We start from the raw sequence: 19,691 nt of genomic DNA, 5'->3' as shown, positions 1-19,691 counted from the left end.
TGTTTTCATCAGTCTGTAGAGGTTTTGGAGTTAACAGACCAGGCAGTCTCTGCTTTTTCTTTATTAACCCTTTACAATCCACTGTCTGACCTCTGAAGACATTATGATTTAAGGCTGTACAGCTCCGATGTTGGAAGACGTCCGTCTGGGTTCTCTTACTGTATATTGCTAGCCTCTCTGCTGTCGGAGCCTCTCCAACGTGTCACCTCATGCAGTATATGCTTTAGCCAGCATATTGCGCCTCTGCTTAACAACAGAAAAAGAGTAAGCCCTCTAGGAAAACTAGGATACAAATTGGATTGGAAAGGGTTAAGAGTTCAATGTGTTGCAAGGAATTGTGTTAGCAAAATTGAAAAAAAAATTCATTTGAACGAAACACTGGTCCAACTGGGTACTAGAATTAAGCGGGCCTCACAACAGCACCCCTAGCCACGGACGCTCCGGAGGCCGGGACACAGGAAGACCGCGGTAAGTAACCAATTGCGTTACTGCCTGTCTCCTGAGCTCTGTCTGCTCCCTGTTCTGTGGTTTGGTGTGTGACGTGATGCAGTATTTAGTATACTAGTGAATGTTGCTGCTTTCAATGTGCTTATCTGTTCCCTTAAATGTGCTCCTCCTGAGTCTGTCACATTTCATTGTGTAATCCAGTATTGACTGTCGCTGGCTGCAAGGTCTTAGACTGACACTTTTATGGTATGTCTAAATGTGTCAATGACTATTCTATATCTGATGACAAGTTTTGTGTGTAAAGAGACCCCCTTTGATTGAGGGAATAAGACAAGAGATGAGCGAACCTACTTGTTTCGAGTAATTACTCGATCGAGCACAGCGATTTTCGAGTACTTCCTTACTCGGGTGAAAAGATTCGGGGGGCACCGGGGGGCGGAGGGAGGCGTGGCGGAGCGGGGGGTAGCACGGGGGAACAGGGGGGAGCCCTCTCTCTCTTCCTCTCCCCCCCACTCCCCGCTGCAACCCCCCACTCACCCACGGCGCCCCCCAAATCTTTTCGCCCGAGTACGCTCGCTCATCTCTAAATAAGACCTTTTAAGCATTACACAGACTGACAATACAGAAGGGAACAGCCTGCAGATATATATGTACATGTCACGTGCACGCTATATAATGACCCAGATGACAAGACTGACTTTACCGTTGTATGTGACACAACTTAAGATACAGTGCAGTTAAATTAGTTTTCTTTAACAAATGTAAAGACGCTGTTATTCAAATAACTTACTGTTGATGAGTGCGTTCTTGTCAGATGCAATGAGTTAACTGTTGATGAGTGCGCTCTTGTCAGAAGCAATGAGTTAACTTGACCGCCACCCGTCTGTAGCAGATTACACTAATTTTGGAAGACTGCCAATTGACTTCTTAGAGACAGAATATATATAGCTAGGAGTTTATTGCTGTCACCGCATCTTGGGGAGAATTATATATATATATATATATATATATATATATATATATATATATATATATATATATATATTTTACATTATTACTTAATTAATTAAGTTAATTGAATTCCTAGTGGGCTTTTATAATTTTTGTTAACAACTAGAGATGAGCGAGCACCAAAATGCTCGGGTGCTCGTTACTCGGGACGAAATTATCGCGATGCTCGAGGGTTCGTTTCGAGTAACGAACCCCATTGAAGTCAATGGGCGACTCAAGCATTTTTGTATTTCGCCGATGCTCGCTAAGGTTTCCATGTGTGAAAATCTGGGCAATTCAAGAAAGTGATGGGAACGACACAGAAACGGATAGGGCAGGCGAGGGGCTACATGTTGGGCTGCATCTCAAGTTCACAGGTCCCACTATTAAGCCACAATACCGGCAAGAGTGCCCCCCCCTCCCCCAACAACTTTTACTTCTGAAAAGCCCTCATTAGCATGGCATACCTTAGCTAAGCACCACACTACCTCCAACAAAGCACAATCACTGCCTGCATGACACTCTGCTGCCACTTCTCCTGGGTTACATGCTGCCCAACCCCCCCCCCCCCCTGCACGACGCAGTGTCCACAGCGCACACCAAAGTGTCCCTGCGCAGCCTTCAGCTGCCCTCATGCCACGCCACACTCATGTCTATTTATAAGTGCGTCTGCCAGAGGAACCGCAGGCACACACTGCAGAGGGTTGGCACGGCTAGGCAGCGACCCTCTTTAAAAGGGGCGGGACGATAGCCCACAATGCTGTACAGAAGCAATGAGAAATATAATCCTGTGCCACCGCCATCAGGAGCTGCACACGTGGGCATAGCAATGGGGAACCTATGTGCCACACACTATTCATTCTGTCAAGGTGTCTGCATGCCCCAGTCAGACCGCGGTTTTTTATAAATAGTCACAGGCAGGTACAACTCCGCAATGGGAATTCCGTGTGCACCTACAGCATGGGTGGGTGCCAGGAAGCCACCGGCGGTACATAAAAATATCCCATTGCATTGCCCAACACAGCTGAGGTAGTAATGTCGTGCTTAATGCAGGTGGGCTTCGGCCCACACTGCATGCCCCAGTCAGACTGGGGTTCTTTAGAAGTGGAAACAGATGCATTTACAACTCCCTGTGCACCCACAGCATGGGTGGGTGCCAGGAAGCCACCGGCGGTACATAAAAATATCCCATTGCATTGCCCAACACAGCTGAGGTAGTAATGTCGTGCTTAATGCAGGTGGGCTTCGGCCCACACTGCATGCCCCAGTCAGACTGGGGTTCTTTAGAAGGGGAAACAGATGCATTTACAACTCCCTGTGCACCCACAGCATGGGTGGCTCCCTGGAACCCACCGGCGGTACATAAAAATATCCCATTGCATTGCCCAACACAGCTGAGGTAGTAATGTCGTGCTTAATGCAGGTGGGCTTCGGCCCACACTGCATGCCCCAGTCAGACTGGGGTTCTTTACAAGTGCACAGATGTAGTAACAACTCCCTGTGGACCCACAGCATGGGTGGGTGCCAGGAAGCCACCGGCGGTACATAAATAAATCCCATTGCATTGCCCATCACAGCTGAGGTAATGTCATGGTTAATGCAGGTGGGCTTCGGCCCACACTGCATGCCCCAGTCAGACTGGGGTTCTTTACAAGTGGACAGATGTAGTAACAACTCCCTGTGGACCCACAGCTTGGGTGGGTGCCAGGAAGCCACCGGCGGTACATAAATAAATCCCATTGCATTGCCCATCACAGCTGAGGTAATGTGGTGGTTAATGCAGGTGGGCTTCGGCCCACACTGCATGCCCCAGTCAGACTGGGGTTCTTTACAAGTCGACAGATGTAGTAACAACTCCCTGTGGACCCACAGCATGGGTGGGTGCCAGGAAGCCACCGGCGGTACATAAATAAATCCCATTGCATTGCCCATCACAGCTGAGGTAATGTGGTGGTTAATGCAGGTGGGCTTCGGCCCACACTGCATGCCCCAGTCAGACTGGGGTTCTTTACAAGTGGACAGATGCAGTTATAACTCCGTGTGCACCTACAGCATGGGTGGCTCCCTGGAACCCACCGGTGGTACATAAATATATCCCATTGCAGTGCCCTACTCAGCAGAGCTAACGTCAGATACAATACAGGTGGGCTTCGGCCCACACTGCATGCCCCAGTCAGACTGGTAATATGTACCTTAACAGTAACCTCGTTGGTGGTAATGTGGTGGTGACTGCGGACCTGGTAGCGCGGTTTTATGTAGTTGGTTTTCGGAATGTGGCCAGGATTAAGTGGGCCGTGGCGGGGGGATGGTCGTGGTGCTCTCTTGTTGTGTCGTTAAAGGTGAAATTCTTGGACTGCCACCAGACGGACCAATGCAAAGGTATTTGCCAAGAATGTTTTCATTGTTGGAGGAGGAGGGGGATGTTTTGGAGGCACTATGTGTCCTCTACACGTGTCCGTGGTTATATGCACCTTAACAGTAAAAGCGTTGGTGGGAAATGGCCTCGCCGCCATCATGTCTTTGTGAAGCCTCTGTTTCCAAACCCCAGTTACATACCATTAGCAGCGGTATAGGCAGAGCCCAGAATTATTAACATTTCAGCGGTAGCATTAGGGACAGGCCCCACTAACTAGCAGCAGTATAGGGGGAGCGCACTCTTAGTTCCATTTCAGTAATAGTAGCACTCAAGACAGGCCCCAGTAACATTCCCATTGCAGCAGTTTAGGGAGATAACAGTCTCTTTCACATTTCAGTAGCTGCAGTATAGACAAGGCCCCAGTTACAATTATGTAGCTAAAGTGTAGGCCAACCCCACACACCTTTCTGTACCATGAGTGCAGGCGAAGAACATAGAAATTACTATGATTACACTGTAGGTGAGGGCCCAAAAAAATTTGTGTACCAACAGTACTAATGTACCTCAGAAAAAATTGGCCATGCCCAACCAAGATGGCAGGTGAAACCCATTAATCGCTTTGGTTAATGTGGCTTAAGTGGTAACTAGGCCTGGAGGCAGCCCAGTTTAACGAAAAATTAGTTCAAGTTAAAGTTTCAACGCTTTTAAGAGCATTGAAACGTATAAAAATTGTTTAGAAAAATTATATGAGTGAGCCTTGTGGCCCTAAGAAAAATTCCCGTTCGGCGTGATTACGTGAGGTTTCAGGAGGAGGAGCAGGAGGAGGAGGAGGAATATTATACACAGATTGATGAAGCAAAAAGGTCCCCGTTTTGGATGGTGAGAGAGAACGATGCTTCCATCCGCGGGTGCAGCCTACGTATTGCTTAGGTATCGCTGCTGTCCGCTGGTGAAGAAGAGAAGTCTGGGGAAATCCAGGCTTTGTTCATCTTGATGAGTGTAAGCCTGTCGGCACTGTCGGTTGACAGGTGGGTACGCTTATCCGTGATGATTCCCCCAGCCACACTAAACACACTCTCTGACAAGACGCTAGCCGCAGGACAAGCAAGCACCTCCAGGGTATACAGCGCGAGTTCAGGCCATGTGTCAAGCTTCAACACCCAGTAGTTGTAGGGGGCAGAGGCGTCACGGAGGACGGTCGTGCGATCGGCTATGTACTCCCTCACCATCCTTTTACAGTGCTCCCGACAACTCAGCCTTGACTGGGGACCAGTGACACAGTCTTGCTGGGGAACCAGAAAGCTGGCAAAGGCCTTGGAGAATGGTCCCCTGCCTGCGCTGTACATGCTGCCTGATCTCTGCGCCTCCCCTGCTACCTGGCCCTCGGAACTGCGCCTTCGGCCACTAGCGCTGTCGGATGGGAAGTTTACCATCAGTTTGTCCACCAGCGCCCTATGGTATAGCATCATTCTGGAACCCCTTTCCTCTTCGGGAATGAGAGTGGAAAGGTTCTCCTTATACCGTGGGTCGAGCAGTGTGTACACCCAGTAATCCGTAGTGGCCAGAATGCGTGTAACGCGAGGGTCACGAGAAAGGCATCCTAACATGAAGTCAGCCATGTGTGCCAGGGTACCTGTACGCAACACATGGCTGTCCTCACTAGGAAGATCACTTTCAGGATCCTCCTCCTCCTCCTCCTCCTCCTCTGGCCATACACGCTGAAAGGATGACAGGCAAGCAGCATGTGTACCCTCAGCAGTGGGCCAAGCTGTCTCTTCCCCCTCCTCCTCATGCTCCTCCCCCTCCTCCTCCTCCTCCTCTGGCCATACACGATGAAAGGATGACAGGCAAGCAGCATGTGTACCCTCAGCAGTGGGCCAAGCTGTCTCTTCCCCCTCCTCCTCATGCTCCTCCCCCTCCTCCTCCTCCTCAATGCGCTGAGATATAGACATGAGGGTGCTCTGACTATCCAGCGACATACTGTCTTCCCCCGCCTCCGTTTCCGAGTGCAAAGCGTCTGCCTTTATGCTTTGCAGGGAACTTCTCAAGAGGCATAGCAGAGGAATGGTGACGCTAATGATTGCAGCATCCCCGCTCAGCATCTGGGTAGACTCCTCAAAGTTTCCAAGGACCTGGCAGATGGCTGCCAACCAGGCCCACTCTTCTGTAAATAATTGAGGAAGCTGACTCCCACTACGCCGCCCATGTTGGAGTTGGTATTCCACTATAGCTCTACGCTGCTCATAGAGTCTGGCCAACATGTGGAGCGTAGAGTTCCACTGTGTGGGCACGTCGCACAGCAATCGGTGCACTGGCAGATTAAACCGATGTTGCAGGGTCCGCAGGATGGCAGCGTTCGTCTTGGAGTTGCGGAAATGTGCGCTGACCTAGCGCACCTTTCCGAGCAGGTATGACAAGTGTGGGTAGCTTTTCAGAAAGCGCTGAACCACCAAATTAAAGACGTGGGCCAGGCATGGCACGTGCGTGAGGCTGCCGAGCTGCAGAGCCGCCACCAGGTTACGGCCGTTGTGACACACGACCATGCCCGGTTGGAGGCTCAGCGGCGCAAGCCAGCGGTCGGTCTGCTCTGTCAGACCCTGCAGCAGTTCGTGGGCCGTCTGCCTCTTCTCTCCTAGGCTGAGTAGTTTCAGCACGGCCTGCTGACGCTTGCCCACCGCTGTGCTGCCATGCCGCGCGACACCGACTGCTGGCGACGTGCTGCTGCTGACACATCTTGATTGCGAGACAGAGGTTGCGTAGGAGGAGGAGGAGGGTGGTTTAGTGGAGGAAGCATACACCGCCGCAGATACCACCACCGAGCTGGGGCACGCAATTCTGGGGGTGGGTAGGACGTGAGCGGTCCCAGGCTCTGACTCTGTCCCAGCCTCCACTAAATTCACCCAATGTGCCGTCAGGGAGATATAGTGGCCCTGCCCGCCTGTGCTTGTCCACGTGTCTGTTGTTAAGTGGACCTTGGCAGTAACCGCGTTGGTGAGGGCGCGTACAATGTTGCGGGAGACGTGGTCGTGCAGGGCTGGGACGGCACATCGGGAAAAGTAGTGGCGACTGGGAACCGAGTAGTGCGGGGCCGCCGTCGCCATCATGCTTTTGAAAGCCTCCATTTCCACAAGCCTATACGGCAGCATCTCCAGGCTGATCAATTTGGCAATGTGCACATTTAACGCTTGAGCATGTGGGTGCGTGGCGGCGTACTTGCGCTCGCGCTCAAACAGTGGCGCTAGCGACGTCTGGACGCTGCGCTGAGAGACATTGCTGGATGGGGCCGAGGACAGCGGAGGTGAGGGTGTGGGTGCAGGCCGGTAGGCCCTCGTGCCTGTGTCCTCAGAGGGGGGTTGGATCTCAGTGGCAGGTTGGGGCACAGGGGGAGAGGCAGTGGTGCAAACCGGAGGCGGTGAACGGCCTTCGTCCCACCTTGTGGGGTGCTTGGCCATCATATGTCTGCGCATGCTGGTGGTGGTGGCTCCCCAGCTGATCTTGGCGTGACAAAGGTTGCACACCACTGTTCGTCGGTCGTCAGGCATCTCTGTGAAAAATTGCCACACCGTAGAGCACCTTGACCTCTGCAGGGTGGCATGGCGCGAGGGGGCGCTTTGGGAAACAGTTGGTGGATTATTCGGTCTGGCCCTGCCTCTACCCCTGGCCACCGCACTGGCTCGGCCTGTGCCCACACCCTGACTTGGGCCTCCGCGTCCTCGCCCGCGTCCACGTCCTCTAGGCCTACCCCTACCCCTCAGCATGGTGTATTACCAGTAGTGCAGAAACAGAATGCTGTAATTAAATGTGCCGCTTATTGGCCTGTGGTTGGAGGCTGACTTCGCTTACGGAACGCCAGGAAATAATTTGGAGGACTACTACACCCAGCAGAGACCCAGAACACTGAGGACAGTGACAGGCAGCCCAAATAGATTTTTTTCCCCAAATGTTTTTGCAAAGGCCCACTGCCTATATTCAATCAATATGTCTTCTGTCTCTGCCTCACCGCTACTGGCCCTGGAGTATGTCAAAGAACTGCAGAGTGTTGCACTGTGGACTGCAATACAGCGGTGATTTAACAACCCAGACAGAGCCAGGAAATAATTTTGCGCAAGCCTGCTGTAACACTTAGCTGACTGCGTATGAATTTGGAGGACTACTACACCCAGCAGAGACCCAGAACACTGAGGACAGTCACAGGCAGCCCAAATAGATTTTTTTCCCCAAATGTTTTTGCAAAGGCCCGCTGCCTATATTCAATCAATATGTCTTCTGTCCCTGCCTCACCGCTACTGGCCCTGGAGTATGTCAAAGAACTGCAGAGTGTTGCACTGTGGACTGCAATACAGCGGTGATTTAACAGCCCAGACAGAGCCAGGAAATAATTTTGCGCAAGCCTGCTGTAACACTTAGCTGGCTGCGTATGAATTTGGAGGACTACTACACCCAGCAGAGACCCAGAACACTGAGGACAGTCACAGGCAGCCCAAATAGATTTTTTTCCCCAAATGTTTTTGCAAAGGCCCACTGCCTATATTCAATCAATATGTCTTCTGTCCCTGCCTAACCACTACTGGCCCTGGACAATGTACAATTACTGCAGGGCGCAATTCTCTGCACGGCCGATATACCAAAAAAAAAAAAAAGTGCAACACTGCAAAATGCAGCCTCCACAGTACTGCACACGGTTAGATGTGGCCCCAAGAAGGACCGTTGGGGTTCTTGAAGCCTAAAATACTCCTAACACTCTCCCTATAGCAGCTCCACCAAGACAGCACTTTCCCTCCTCTATGTCAGAAAGCATCTGTGGCGAGCCGCGGGAGGGGCCGATTTTTATACTCGGGTGACACCTGATCTCACCAGCCACTCACTGCAGGGGGGTGGTATAGGGCTTGAACGTCGCAGGGGGAAGTTGTAATGCCTTCCCTGTCTTTCTATTGGCCAGAAAAGCGCGCTAACGTCTCAGAGATGAAAGTGAAAGTAACCCGAACATCGCGTGGTACTCGTCACGAGTAACGAGCATCTCGAACACGCTAATACTCGAACGAGTATCAAGCTCGGACGAGTACGTTCGCTCATCTCTAAATCTAATAGCTCAATGCTTACGGTACGGAATTCCACCGCGGAATTCCGCACCGTAAAATCAGCCGTCCTCACCCGCGGCATGCTTGCATTGCAGTCAATGGAAGCCGTCTATTCACGCTATCTTCCGCTGTAGCACAGCGGAAGATAGCATGAAATCGCCTCTCTGCCTACTGGCGCCGCGTCATGTGATGCGGGTGGGCATGTCATGTGACGTGGCCGGTGTGTCACATGTCGCTGCGGCGCGTCACGCCGAAGCGTCATGCGGGACCCAGGACGCTGGATCCGCAGGTAAGTATGGGGTCTCTGGGGGGCGTCGTGACGTGTGCAGCCGGCCTTAGACTGCAGCAATACAGTGTTGCCGTGATTTTCTGATCCAATGCGACCTGCCTGAAAACGCATCGCTTGTGTGAAAGGGGCTTTTTAGTGCAAAGTATATGTTTTGGGAAATACAGCATTTCTGCAAATATTGTGTATTGAACTTTTTTGTTATCATTTTTTCTTTTGCAGTCTGCCCACCATATCTGCTCAACTCCACTAAACTCTTAGTCACATGGGTGTGTATGCATTTGCGCTGACTATTTGCACAACGCATATTGCATATTTGCACAAATATATGTGTGTTTTACTGTACTTTTTGCGTGCGCATATCATACACATTTACGTAAAAAAACACGCAAACATGCTGACATTCATTAAAATGGGCAATTAGTGTAATTAGTTTAATATTTGCATTTTTCATGCGCAAATATGCAGGAATATAGAGCATGCTGTGTATTTACTTTTCTACGCAAACAAAATGCACGTGCAAAATATGCTTATGTGAATGAGCCCATTGCAATTCATGGGTTCTATTCACTGTGTATTGCACATGGAAATTTTTCGTGCATAACATGTTGTGCATATACGTGTGAATCTGTTTGCATTGTGTGCCTCTTACTTACATTGTAGTGGGGCAGCCGTACAAATGTTCATCCTGCCAAATGAATGTTCACAGCACGACGAATGTTGGTTTAAGAATGGCTACATCTGTGGGTCATTTTTTTTGATCATGCATTCCCTGTATGCAAACAAAGGGATGAAAGGTGATTCCAAATGCTGCATTCGCATTTGGAATTTGTTGCTCTCAATTCTCAATATGAAATGTTAAGAGCTCCCCTTGTCAGTGAGGATAGAACTGTTGGACTAAAAGATCAAAGGAGGCAATCAAAAATATCAAAAATATTATCTGTGGCCAAGTCAACTGTTTAGTACTGATGAGCCCAAAAGAGCAGGGAGACCAACAGTGGGGGTAGTCAGGAGTATTTGTCCCCTGATGAAAAAATCTCTCTCCTCCTCCCCACGTTGTAATAGTTGGACAGAACAAGGACTCTTCAGGAGGTGGACGAATCCACTAGAGTAAATATGGAGAGTTGACCACAAAATGTAAGCCAAAGGTGCAACTAAAAAACAGGAAGACCAGAATAGAGTTGGCTATTTCGGCAATTCCATCTGAACATGTAAAATGCTGTTGAAGTAATCACTTAATTTAGGTGATGCTCAAAGGGTATCGTAGCCTTAGCAATCAGGTATGCCTAATTATTATTTGATGCATCGGAGAAGAAAACAATGAGAAGCACTGAAGTGATGTGTCAGGAATGGAACCCATGAGCCCCTGTACTCCAGGCGGCAGCTTTATCCATTGAGCATGTGCATATAGCAGCGTATTTTACTGTACTTTTTACATTCACAAGGCAGGATCATTTGCACGTGGCAAACACACATGCACTGCTTGAAATGGCTAATTCATCTAATTAGTTCCAGATGTGTTCTTTTCCCAGCGAAATTACGCAGTGCAAGGCTACTCTCACACTCAGCGCTTTTTGCAGTGTTCAGCGTGGTGTTTTAAACGTCGCACTGTACACTGTTAAATGCCTTCATTGGTTTCAATGGGTCTTCGCAGACCAGCATTCAAAAGCGTTTTAGTGCTTTTTAACACACCTCACCAACTATGTTGGTGCACATTAAAAAAAGGCTGTCAATCGCTTTCAAATGCGTTTGAAAACGCTGTAAATTGCTGCATTTTGCAGATGGTGGGGGTGAGAGTAACCTTATGTGCATTGAGCACCCCCATTGACGTATATGGGGACCTTTGGTACGCAAATGCATAAAAAAGTAGAGCATGCTGTGAGTTTTCTTGGGTGCTGCCATTTGGGAATGTGAACAAACTCATTGATATCCATGGGTTTTATTCTCTGCGCAAATTTTAGGCATGCAAATACAAGCGCAAATATGCCGTGCGAAGGAGCCCTTACTGGGGTCATTTTATCTCCGCTTTCTTCAGTTTTAGGAGAATTGGAAAAAAAATTGTAATAATTTAAAAGAATAAATAAAAAGACATAAAAATCCTAAACAAATAAAAAAGACTAAAGAAAAATTAATTGCTAAACCTCCCCACCCCCAACATGGTCTGAACAATAGGGATCATTCTCTTGGATTTGGCCATATTTTTCATGGAAATCATACACCCATATAATACTACATCCACATCACAGAACATACTGTATCTTATGTCAAATCCAAAGTAATCATTTGCTGTCTGTCCTTTTTGTCTCTCTAGCGCTGCACCTATCTGCTCATTATCCCACTATGGGGTTCTCCATGCATCGGGATAATAGAAGTCCCACAAATTCATATGCACATCATCACACATAAAAGCCTGAAAACATATCAATAGTACACTGATTTTTAGCAAATCCTTTATTTCAAATGATGTGTTTCTTGCTTTAGGGCATTTTTCCCATGGGAGCAGTCTTATACACAATGGGTCATAGTTGGTGGAAGTCTCTTGGTTGTTAGAAGAACTTTTCTTAATACATGAAAAAGTGATAATGTGCCCACAAAATCTCATAATCTAACGACTCCCCTTCATAGCCGAAGACCCTACTTTACAGACCATCTATTGAAAAAAGCACATGCAATCCAGCCACTGCTATATTTTATATATGCTTGGGTGCAGCTAGAGGTTTGTTATCAGGTCTGACAGCTTGTGTGCTAGGGGTACGCCTACATGCTGCTCTGCCTTGACTAGGCTATTTCTATACACTTTAGAACTGCGGAAAACTAAGGAAAAAAGTGAAAAATGCCACATATGTAAGATAGTTGCATGGAAAGGGGGTGTGGAAAATAGTTAAAAATATATCATCTGGACTAAAGTCTTAAAGAAGTTGCTCAAACTTTTACTATTTATGAGCTATCTATTCTAGGGAGATCATCAATAGTTGATCGGCAGGAGTCTTCTGCTTGGGTTACTGTGGAAGCAGGTAGCGCTGTCCGTATTGTAGTGGCCCAGATTGATACTACAGGCACAGCTCCAATAAATTTAATTGGAACTGTGCCTGTAGTACCAAACTGGGCTGCTGCTGAGTTGACAGCGCTATCTGCTTCCAGTGCTGTCCGTACTGATCCTGTGATCAACTGATCTGTGGGGACCCGGAGTGGCTGACCTTCTCTGATTAAACTGTTGATGGTCTATTTAGAGGATAAGTCAGCAATATTAAACGTTCAGGAGAACCCCTTTAATTAAAATAGGAATAGATCATAATTGGAAGACATAAGATGAAGGGATCTATTCAAGGGCTAACAACTTGTCATAAATTTGGAATATTTTCCAAGAGTCAGAGCTCCTGAAACATAAAAATGTGCAGGTAAAACATTAAAGATCTCTGCTTGCAGTCATTGAAAAGGAACCTTCACTGTTTAGTTGCAGTGGATAACCTTCTGTCCTGGTCTTGGGATGGACACACATGTCCTTCGTATGAAACATAACTGTCAGCTGAAAAAGCTGATATTAACCTAAAGGTTTAATATTTCACATTCATAACTATACAATCAATGTTGTACTGAAAGAAAAACAAGATTAATTCTTGACCTTACAAAATACCTTAAACGTACGTAGGTAAAGTATATTCATTGCATAATGTATGTGTCTGGAAATTTTTCACCCTATGCAAAAAAATGAGCCAGTACTCGAAAAAGAAACCAAGAGCCTAACTTAGAAGAGCAAATCTAATTTTCTTTTTATTTCCACTCGAAAGTTAGTACACTTCAATATGGGCATAGTTGGTGGTGCAAACAGCGTGCAATCTATCTTATAACAGTCACTGTAGTCTTACCTACCCACAATCAAAGCACGCACATCAACTTTTCTGTAGTTGTCACCATTTTACCGCAATGAATGGTGTGAATGTCAATATTGCCTACATAAAAAATAAATTTGGATTGCTCTATAAATTAAGCTATTGTTTTTTTTTTTATCTGCACTGGCTCATTTTTATGAATACTCTTAAAACCCCCAGTTGTTTAGGGTGAGCTCAGGTCATTCTGCAGGAACAGGACATTACAGTTTGGACAAACTGAACTTCAAATGCGTGTTCTCTTGGGGCTTTAAAACGGCACCAAAAGCATGTCGTTAGCACTTATAAAACCAGAGGTACAGCCATTTGAAGTGGGGTTGGGAATAATAAATTTACATCTGTCACTCGTGTGCAGAGCAGAAAGGGACAAAGATGACCAGTGGCAGCAGAGAGGATTTGTGATCCTCCTGTATATCTCACTGTCCCAGGGGAGGGGTGATAAGACGTTTTATTTATTTTATTATTCCCCATCAATCAAAGAGCATATTTACTCTCTGATTGTCACATGTGGGTTTTCTTTCTCTCAGAGAAGGAGTGAAAAAATGAGGACTTGCTCATCCCATCATTCTTCCACACCATTTAAGCCGGCAGATGCTACAGTCACTGCTGACCTTGGCATCTAAACATTTTACAGAAAAAAATTTAAACTTTTTTGATCATAAAATTGAGTTATTCCATACATTATATAGAATGTATAAAAAACTAGAACTCATCCCTCAAAATACAAGGTGTCATACAGCTACACTGATGAAAAAGTTAAAAAGTTATGACCACAAAAGGAGATATGATTGACTGCCTCTTAAAGCTAAAATAGTTATGTCATAAAAAGATAAAAAATGCACTTAAGGCAACTCAGTTCTGCACCAAATATATTTACATGAGACAGAAATGTAAAATCTACAATTATAAAAAAAACTTCAGGAGGGTTTTTCAAATTGTAATATGACTGTTGGAGGGGCTAAAGCAGTTTTTTGGGACCGAAATTTGGATGACCTATTCATAGGATAGGTCATGATTTATCCATTTGGTGGGGGTCTGCTGATCACTTGTTTGAACAGGCTGCGGAGCTCAGATGAGCACTGTAGCCTCTTCACTGCATACCAGGCACAGCTTTGTTCACTTCATAGTGCCTGTGTCTGGTTATAGCAGCTCAATCCCATTCACCTGAATAGAATGAAATTGCTGAAAAGTCATGCGACAAATGAATGTGACGTCACTGGCCGGAGAAGAAGCCATGCCCCTTACCAAAGAGCTGAGGCCAATTGGATATTGAGCATAGGTCATCAATATCCTTGTCTCAGAAAATCAGTTTAATGGGGTGAACAATTTCTGGACATCCAACACATTTCCAAAGAATACTTTCCTTGCAGTAAGCAGAAATCTTGCAAATGGAATTAATAAACAGGAGCAGATTTAGTTAGATAGTGCAAACTTAATTCAGACAGTCTTAGGGCGCCTTCAGATGACCGAATATCGGCCGTGTGCCGATACAAGGTGTCCCTCTCTGCAGGGGGAGGAGGCTGGAAGAGCTGGGAGCAGTGGACTGAGCTACCGCCCCCTCTCCGCCCCTCGCCACTATTTGCAATTGGAAAGGCGGGGTGGGGCGGGGCTAAGTTCAGAAACTTTTCTCTGCCCCCATCCCGCCCTCCGGTTGCAAATAGCGGTGAGGGGCGAAGAGGGTGCAGGAGCCCAGTGCACTGCTCCCAGCTCTCCCAGCCTCCTCCCCTTGCAGAGAGGGACACCGTATAAATGCACAGGGCCGATATATGGTCATCTGAAGGCACCCCTTAAATGTGAAAGGAAAAACAGAATCTCAGCACCTCACATATAATAAAAATAATCAAATATAATAAATGGTGAGTGTCCACTCACCTGGTGCACAGCGGACCCCTCTGCACAAAGGAGCCACTGGCACCCAGTTTCCACGATAGCTTCTCAAAAAGGAACCTGGTCCCCAATCCTAAATCCTAGGAGAGACGTCCCGGGGTAGAAAGCCCTCGCATGGGCTTCAAATATCCAAAATGGCAAACAAGAAAAAAGGACCCCCGCGCTCCGGAACCAGGACCACAGTCTATATTAATATTCCACTTTATTAATGCGACACGTTTCAACGGACACAGCCGTCTTTTTCAAGCATAGCCTTGCTTGAAAAAGACGGCTGTGTCCGTTAAAACGCGTCGCATTAATAAAGTGGAATATTAATATAGACTGTGGTCCTGGTTCCGGAGCGCGGGGGTCCTTTTTTCTTGTTTGCCACCCCTTAAATGTGCAAGATTTATCAAAGTGACTCTGCTGGATGATAAATCTGACAAATCTCTAGGGTGCATTCACACAAAGCAGAATTGGTGTAGAGTTTCCATAGCGGAAAAATCTGCAACAAAATCCACACTACATGGTATGGATTGTCACATGGATCTGCAGCAGACTTCACACGTTCAGTTTAAGGGATAAAGTCTGCTGTGGATCTGTGTTTGATGTGGATTATGGGGAAGATTTTACTGCCATGGAAAATGTACACCAAATCCGTAAAGTGTGAACGCACCCTTAGACAGTCTACTCTGACTTTATACCACCTACTAGTTGAATTTGTTAATACCAGATATTGGGACAAACATTTGGTGCAAATTTGGCACAATTTTTGACGCACAATGTCACATTTAGGCCTCATGTCCATGGGTGGGTCAATTCCGTGCAGGGTATCCAGCCCCACCTGTGGCCATTGAGCCCTATTTACCTGCATTTCCCTGGTAGCGGGATCCCCAGTATCTGCGAGGACCTCTCCACTTCAAGGTTCGCTGTACTGCGCATGGTCCTCACGGCTCGCTGTTGGAAATGCGCAGTACATTTAGTTTTCTTTTCAAATCTCCTGCTTTCCCCCAGGATCCACAGCACTTGTGCAGTGTCAGCTGTGGGTGTGCTGTGGATCGGACAGCTTCCATTGACTTGAAGCTATCCCTGCGGGATCTGCAGAAAAATGGAGCATGCTGCGTTTGTTTTCTGGACGAAAAGGTCCGCAAAAAAAATCTGCATGCTTTAATTGACTTGGGGACGCCCATGCATCCCCATGGGTGGCTTGATTTGTGGATCTCGTTGTCCCATGCGAGTTCCACAAATCAAATTCCTCCAGAGCCCTTAGAGATTGTCCCCCCTTCCAGGAAACCACACACCTTTTGAGAAATGACAACAAAGTGTCCAAAAGTGCCTAAAACACCTTGCAAATGTGGTGCAAAGCATAACAGAAAGTTTTCTGGTGCAACTTGCGAATTTTTAGTAGTACGTCTGCTCCAAAAGATACTAGAAATTTGCATACTGTTAACTCTTAAAGGGGTATTCCATAGACTGAAAGTTTTTTCAGGTTTTCAGCCATCCATTGGGGGTCCAGTGAGTCTCCAAGGGAATGGAGCAGAGATCACACAGGCGCACTGCCGCTCCATTCATTTCAATGACAGTAGATTGCCTAGCTCTTTACATCTTGCTTTGTGGTTGGCAATTACCAGCGCTCTCATTGAAATCGATGGAGCCCCGATGCACCTGTACAACCTTCCGTGGAGACCAGCCCAATCTATCAGTTTTCACTCATCCAGCAGATTGGTGAAAAACCTTTAGTCTCAGGAATATCTCTTTAATACAATGAATAAGCTTTATTTACACAAAACTAGAAAACCCCTTTAAGGAACACCGATTAATGTCACAGATCAGTTGCACCCCTTTAACTGCATGCACTCAACGATGTTTACTAGCAATAATAAAAACTCACGATACTTATATATGTGATAAAAATGAAAACACTATCTACAAATCATACTGATTGCAGTAAAGAGGGCGCATCCATATGTATGGGCAGTCAGGTCACCTGTAGTCATTGTCTAATGCCTTATCTCCCTTTTGATCTGGGACCCAGCAGTAGTTATCTGCTGCATTTGTTTGCTTCTCAGTCTCTTCTTTCTTGGCATTCCTCTTTGTGTAACACAAGACCCCGCCAATGATGACCATGAGTAACAGCACAGCGCAGGCACACAGTATACTGACTAACAGCACTGTGTTTTGGCTGCCCTCATAACCACTTGTAACCTGGTTAACAGAATTATTTCCGGAGAAGGTATCTGTCTCTTGTGGCATTGGTGTAGACTGCATTATCGGTCCTGTTTCTTTATGGTACTGTACATCCATAATTGGATCTGTAGAGTCGGAAGTAGGTTGGTTGGTAATAGTGCTGGTGGCCTCTTCTAGTTCCAGACCTTCATTTATATCACCACTAGACAAAGGATTCGAATTTTGTTGGGTCGGAATACATGCTATATGATCAGATGATAATAACATTCCCTTTGGGCAAGAGCAAACATAACTTCCATCGGTGTTGTGGCAGTAGTGGGCACAGGGGGAGTGAGCACACTCATCTAAGTCCAAGCATGTGGTATCGTCATTGCTAATGATATAACCGGTATTGCAAGAGCAGCGATAAGATCCACGGGTGTTGAGGCAGATTTGAGAACAATTAGAGTTGATGCATTCATCTATGTCAATGCAATGTCTTCCTTGCTGTTGAAATCCAGTATTACACTTACAATAGAAACTTCCTAAAGTATTGATGCATGTCTGGTTGCAAGGTCCATCAAGGCATTCATTAACGTCTATGCAATTGACTTTGTTTTCTGCTAACTCAAAGCCATTAGCACATGAACATTTAAAGCCATATTGGTGGTTGATACATTTTTGCTGACATGGATTAGACTGGCAGTGGTCAGGGTAAACACAAGACACCAAGTCAGCTGCTAACACATAGTCATCTTTGCATCTACAGGAGATGGATTTGCTTTGTGGATATTCTTCACATTCATGTTCACATCCACCATTATTGTACTTACAGCCCAGTTCCTCCGAAGCACAAAAGGGCCCATTTGATTTCTTGTCCAAACGAGAATTTCCCCACTGATAGACATTAGTTTCATCCGATTTCAGACAAAGTAATAAGGGTCCTGTATGTTCTCCATTGTGACCACAAGACACGGAAGCTAAAGAGCCATGCGGAATTAAGTCCAGAGAGGAACTTTTGAAACTAAACGGGGTATCATATTCAACATATCCTGGGCCAGCAAGAACAACCCTCTGGCACATGCCTTGAAAGTTAAATTTGCAGATATAGCCTTCAACATGGGCAGAGCATGATTCATCAGACCATTTATAATTATCTGGTGAGTCCATCTGCATTTTCATAGTCACACATTTTTCCTTGATGCAGGTCCTTTTTGGCTCAGTCAGCCAGTTGGAAAACTGACCTTCCTTTGAGTCTTGAGTATCCGTGATCCAAGAAAACCCCCGTAGAGCTTGATTTCTGTCAACACAGGACTTCAGCTTCAGCTGCAACCCAATCCAAAGTTTCAGTGGGCGAACAAATTGTGTGGTATTGGTGAATTTCCAAAGTAAACTGTAAACACGCGCGGCTTCTTCTTCATTTTGTATGGTCAGAAGGTTACCTCCTTTGTTAATGCACTTCTTACTTGCTTCAGAAAATGTTTCCAGGCTCAGGTGGACAGTGTAACAGGCGTCGTTAGAGCAAATGGCTTCATTTTGCTCTGTCTCAGGTACTACATATGTGAAAAGTGAAGAAACCAAAAAGGCAAGTACTGATAGTGAAGCGACCATTCTTTTCTGCTCTCCTCTGGATCTTTCCTTGCCGGTGACTTCTCACAAAGAAAATGAAGAGTTTCATGCAAAGCCAAGTGCAGTTAAGCAGTGGGTGTCTCGAGAGTATGTCATTAGCAATGTATATCCTTCTTCTTATAGTAAAGGTCTGCTTGCATCCTGTGTTGTCGTTGATCCTATTCTTCTTCAAGTAACAGAACTTCCTGTACTGCTGCCCTGCAATTGTTTTGCTTGTTCCTCAGAGCTGTTTTTTTCTAATACGGTGTTCAATATGATGACATATTAAAGTTAAAAAACTTCCTTCTGCTTCATCTTGTTTTTCGAAAAAATTGACTTAGCTAAGAATAATATGTCTGAGAAAAGCTTTCGGATATCTGTATATTTGGATAGTCGCATTGACATTTATGAAGAACTTGGAAAACACTCGCTATATAAGTATGAAGAGAGTCTATTTTTGTAGGCCAGGGAGTATGAGAAAAAAACATTGGGCAATTCTACAAGTAATACCATGCATAGATAACATGCCTAATTTAACTTTACTTCGCAATCTCTAAATCAACTTCTAAGTAACTTCCATTAAGGCTGGGTCGTGAGAATTTAAACTATACCCATTTTTTGCCGATGAGGTTGGGCTGGGATGATGTAACTATGTAACAAACAAATTTTCTTTTTCTTATACCTAGAAATGTAAACTTGCTTCGATGGGTTGGTCAAACCTAATTAAAGAAAGCTAAAATGAGTATTCAGCCTATTTATTTGGAAAATAGGGAACCATGACATTTTCTCATGTACATGAGTTTAACCCTTTCCAATCCATTGTCTGACGTCTAAAGACATTATGATTTAAGGCTGTACAGCTCCGATGTTGGAAGATGCCCGTTGGGGTTCTCTTACTGTATATTGCCAGCCTCTTCGCTGTCGGAGCCTATCCAACGTGTCACCTCATGCAGTACTGGTTTTAGCCAGCATATAGAGCAGTTGTATAACTGCAGGAAAAGAGTAAG

General features: G+C 46.1%; 1 protein-coding gene across 1 annotated transcript; it reads right to left on the bottom strand.

Annotated features, from left to right (window-relative positions):
- Window positions 1-16,665: 16,665 nt before the first annotated feature.
- On the bottom strand, window positions 16,666-18,834 carry LOC136620736 (complement component C1q receptor-like). Its single transcript, XM_066595684.1, has one exon. The coding sequence runs from the start codon at window positions 18,685-18,687 to the stop codon at window positions 16,894-16,896; it is 1,794 nt and encodes a 597-aa protein (XP_066451781.1). The 5' UTR covers window positions 18,688-18,834; the 3' UTR covers window positions 16,666-16,893.
- Window positions 18,835-19,691: the final 857 nt, after the last annotated feature.

This window comes from Eleutherodactylus coqui, chromosome 3 (genome assembly GCF_035609145.1).
Source record: "Eleutherodactylus coqui strain aEleCoq1 chromosome 3, aEleCoq1.hap1, whole genome shotgun sequence".
Taxonomy (NCBI): domain Eukaryota; kingdom Metazoa; phylum Chordata; class Amphibia; order Anura; family Eleutherodactylidae; genus Eleutherodactylus; species Eleutherodactylus coqui.
The sequence above is the reverse complement of the archived record's forward strand: the minus strand, read 5'-3'. Positions and strand labels throughout refer to the sequence as shown.

Bases quoted from the DNA above. Each gene is read 5' to 3' on its own strand.
- LOC136620736 (XM_066595684.1), bottom strand. From the start codon at position 18,687: ATGGTCGCTTCACTATCAGTACTTGCCTTTTTGGTTTCTTCACTTTTC.